Here is a 3929-nt window from a genome sequence, read left to right as displayed (position 1 = left end):
TATTGTTTCAAGGGTTGTATGATATTATATTTTAGTTGTTGTGATATTAATCCTCAGGAACAACAACAGTGGCTAGGCATATAAAAATCCTTTTTTTGTTTGATATTGTTGGGGTACATAGTGTGATATTTTTGAATACACGTGTTGATATTGTTTGGTTGATTCTGAAAATAGATAGGGATTTAAAATTGATAAATGTTGCCAGTGACAAGTGATATTGTTTTTAAATGATTGTGATATTGTTTCAAAGTAGACACCTTTTAAATAAGTGATATTTTTTAATATTGGGATGATATTGTCTACAATCAAGTATATATTCTGATAGTGGTTAACAAGGTACTGATATTATTTACCATGGAATGTGATATTTTTTAGCATGGACTGTGATATTGTCCATGCTAAAAGTGTGGTATAGCACACGTAACTGTGGTATAGCACACGTAAAAGTGAAATAATAAAAGTTGTAAGACAAATTACTTACATCGGATTCATGATCAAACGAGTGTTGTGATGTATCAACAGCTGGATTAGGGCAATTCCGCTTATCATGATGTGCCATTTGTTTACAATTATTGCAAAATCTTTTCGACTTTTGTACCTTTGCAACGGACTGATCTTTCTTGGACATCAACCTCTTGCCAGTACCCTTGTTTTTTGATTGAACATGAGGTAGTATACGGACCTCAGATGAAGACTTGACCCCAAGGAGCATCTCCAACTCTTGGTGTTTAGTCAATGTTTCAGCACCAGACTTGAAATTTTGTCTAAATGTCTTCAGTAATGAAGTCAGTTCATTTATGTGATTTTCAGGCAGAGATTTGAGCAGTGTTAATGTTGAGTAAAATTCAGACCAGACAGTCGAAATCTAAAGCTTAGTGACATCCGACGAAGTAAAATCATCCAACAATTGACCGTGAACATCATACAAGGGCATTTTTTTAGTGTTCTTTGTTCACCTACTGAGAAAATACTTATCAGGTATCTTTTTGATCCCTTTACCTGATAAAATCCAGATGATGTGTTTACATATGTATCCCTTCCTCTCAAACAGCTTGCATGAACATGTTGCATCAAACGTTGAAGGATTAAATGCGACAGTGTAAGTCTTGTTGAAGATAGAATCTTCAACTTCTAGGAACCTTGTACTGCCCTCCCTTGAAGAATCACCAGCACTACATGAGTTTAGAGAATCAACGCACTGCTGTTGGAATTCATAAAAGAGAGCGTGCGTATAAACAGTCGATGCATGAACCTCAAGGCTAAGAAGGGTTTTGGTTTGAGGTAGGGAGTGATCACTATCTCTGTCAAGAGATTTTTGGGTGTACCGTTGCTGATCCATAGCACTTTGAAAGCGCATCCAAAACTCAATAAGTGTGCCAAGAGGATTCTCAAACTGCTTAAAGAAGCTGTTTTCGCTCTCAGAGTGTTGCGTTGTTCTTAAAAGACAACCAAGAGGAATATCACGATAATACGCCGGAATCCAACGTTGCCGCTTGGAAAACAGATATTGCAACCATGCATTATCTTCCAAATGAAACTCACTGATCAACGAACACCACCTCTCTTCGAAGTCATAAGGCTCTAAGTCTGAATCCCAAACAACAGAATTCAGACGAGTGACGAAGTCAGTCTCTTTGGTCAATGTCGTGCCTACCTTTTCAGGTAATTTCTTCATAATATGCCACATGCAATAGCGGTGGGCAGCAGTCCTAAAAGTAGCAGGGACTGCAATTTTCATAGCAGGACATTGATCGGTAAAAAAGCAATGGGGTTCCTTCCCACCCATACAGTCTAAGAATTTTGTGAAAATCCATTTAAAATTCTGGTCATTCTCCCTAGACATAAGCGAAGCGCCAAAAGTGACGGACTTCTTGTGATGATCAACACCAGTAAAGGGAGCAAAGATCATGTCGTACTTATTAGTTTAATAGGTTGGGTCAAAAGTCACCGCCTCACCGTATAGAGCGTAATTATGACGTGCTGCTGCATCAGCCCAAAATACACGAAATAAACACTTATTCTGATCAATATCATAGGCATAATAAAAACCTTCCTGGGTTTCATGAAGGGTTTCCAACTGGTCTACAAACATTTGAGCATCCTTAAGACCTATAAAACACTTGATTTCCCTTCCAAAATTCTTAAAGTCAGTCAAAGAAGCTCCAATATTTTCATAGCCGTCAACATATTCCTTGACGGACCTGAAAGTAGAGGTTGGGCCAATATTGACCTTGCAATTATCAACGATGGTTTGTTTATGTTGCAAAGCAAGGTTTCTACATTTTTTCTAAAATTCTCTATACTTGAGTGGAGAAAGACGGTGGTTATGGGCAGCATGAAACGGATCAACAACAAAGAGTGGCACTTGAACTTGGTCAATTTCTTTAATAACAAATTTAAAGAAAATCCTAGCTTTACAACCAATCCTAGTAACCTTAGTCTTCTTTAGATTATAGGCCTTGACCATTGGCTCCTCCTCCTCACCAGTAATGGGTAATATTGTCGGCTTAGAATCCCTAAATCCTTCCCGGTGACACACAATCAATTTTGTCCTAATATCTCCACTAGTACGAAACCTTTTCGTTGAAGATTTCCTTGGTTCAAAACCACATGCTATTGCATAAGTCTCATAAAACTTTATTCCCTCGTCTAACGTAGCAAAAGTTTGTCCTATTGTAGGTGTAAATTCAGTTGCAATATTTCTGACCCACTCTTCAGAACCTCCAGGGGTCACCATCAAAGAAAGACGATTCCCAGCATGCACCTCATCAACGTCTATGCATTGTGGAGTAGGAACATGTACCACAGGGACAACAAAAGTATTTTCTACAGCAAGAGAAGTTGAATAAACAAATTATAACAAATATACCTAGATTATAACAAAACTATGATATTGTGAAGGAATGCATGTGATATTGTGCAACATAAAATGTGATACTGATGAATATAAAATAAATACGCAACCGTATTGCAGCCTATGATACTTTGAAGGAATACATGTGATATTCTGGAGCATAACATGTGATACAAATGCACAGAAACTGATTATAAGTCATGTACTGCAGCCTATGATACTGTAAAGGACTCAATGTGATATTCTGAAGCATAACATGTGATACTAATGTACAGAGAGTAATTACCAGTCATGTACTGCAGCCTATGATACTGTAAAGGACTCAATGTGATATTCTGAAGCATAACATGTGATATTAATGCACAAAAAGTAGTTACGAGTCATGTACTGCAGCCTATGATACTGTAAAAGACTCAATGTGATATTGAAAAAGGGAAACTGATTCTAATGAGCAGTAATCAGGCAAACAAAAACTATAAAATGTGATACTATTCAGAATTAATTATGATACTCTACTGAATAAAAAGTGATACAAAGGAAACTGTTAAATAACGATCAAAACTTGAAGTAAACACAAGCAGTGAACGCAAAATAAACTTGATGATAAACAAAACAGATAATTAGTACATCATTTTTATACGTCAATTAGAAGATGAAGAATACAGAGAATAAATTTTAACACATCAAATAGCAAAAACTACATGTTGAAGAAAGTAAATAATCAGTACATGATTTTAATACATAAAATAGCACGAATTGATGAATCCGTGATTGATGTTGATGAATTATAACATCAATTATAACAAAAAACCAGTAATTACACAACGAATTCAGTCGAAGATACAATAACAATAAAACATCATGCAATAAAACAGGAAAACAGAATGAAAAAATTAAAACAAAAAATAAAAGAAGCAAAAAACGATGAAATACCTGACATTGAATATGTTAAAATTGAGGAAAAAAGAGATGAAGACGACGGATGATGAAAAAGTCAATGAGAATGAGCAACTGAGACGAATGATGAATAAAATCGCTGGAAATCGATCACGGATGATGATGAACACAGGTGAAG

General features: G+C 35.9%; 1 protein-coding gene across 1 annotated transcript; it reads right to left on the bottom strand.

Moving 5' to 3' along the window:
- Positions 1 to 952: 952 nt before the first annotated feature.
- On the bottom strand, positions 953 to 1909 carry LOC141613862 (protein FAR1-RELATED SEQUENCE 5-like). Its single transcript, XM_074432603.1, has one exon. The coding sequence runs from the start codon at positions 1907 to 1909 to the stop codon at positions 953 to 955; it is 957 nt and encodes a 318-aa protein (XP_074288704.1).
- Between the last annotated feature and the right edge of the window lie 2020 nt (positions 1910 to 3929).

This window comes from Silene latifolia, chromosome 11 (genome assembly GCF_048544455.1).
Source record: "Silene latifolia isolate original U9 population chromosome 11, ASM4854445v1, whole genome shotgun sequence".
Classification (NCBI taxonomy): Eukaryota; Viridiplantae; Streptophyta; class Magnoliopsida; order Caryophyllales; family Caryophyllaceae; genus Silene; species Silene latifolia.
Note: the sequence above shows the minus strand (reverse complement) of the source record. Positions and strands in the feature narration are given on the sequence as shown.

What these genes read in the sequence shown, in the direction of transcription:
- LOC141613862 (XM_074432603.1), bottom strand. Translation starts at nt 1,909, where the DNA reads ATGATCTTTGCTCCCTTTACTGGTGTTGATCATCACAAGAAGTCCGTC.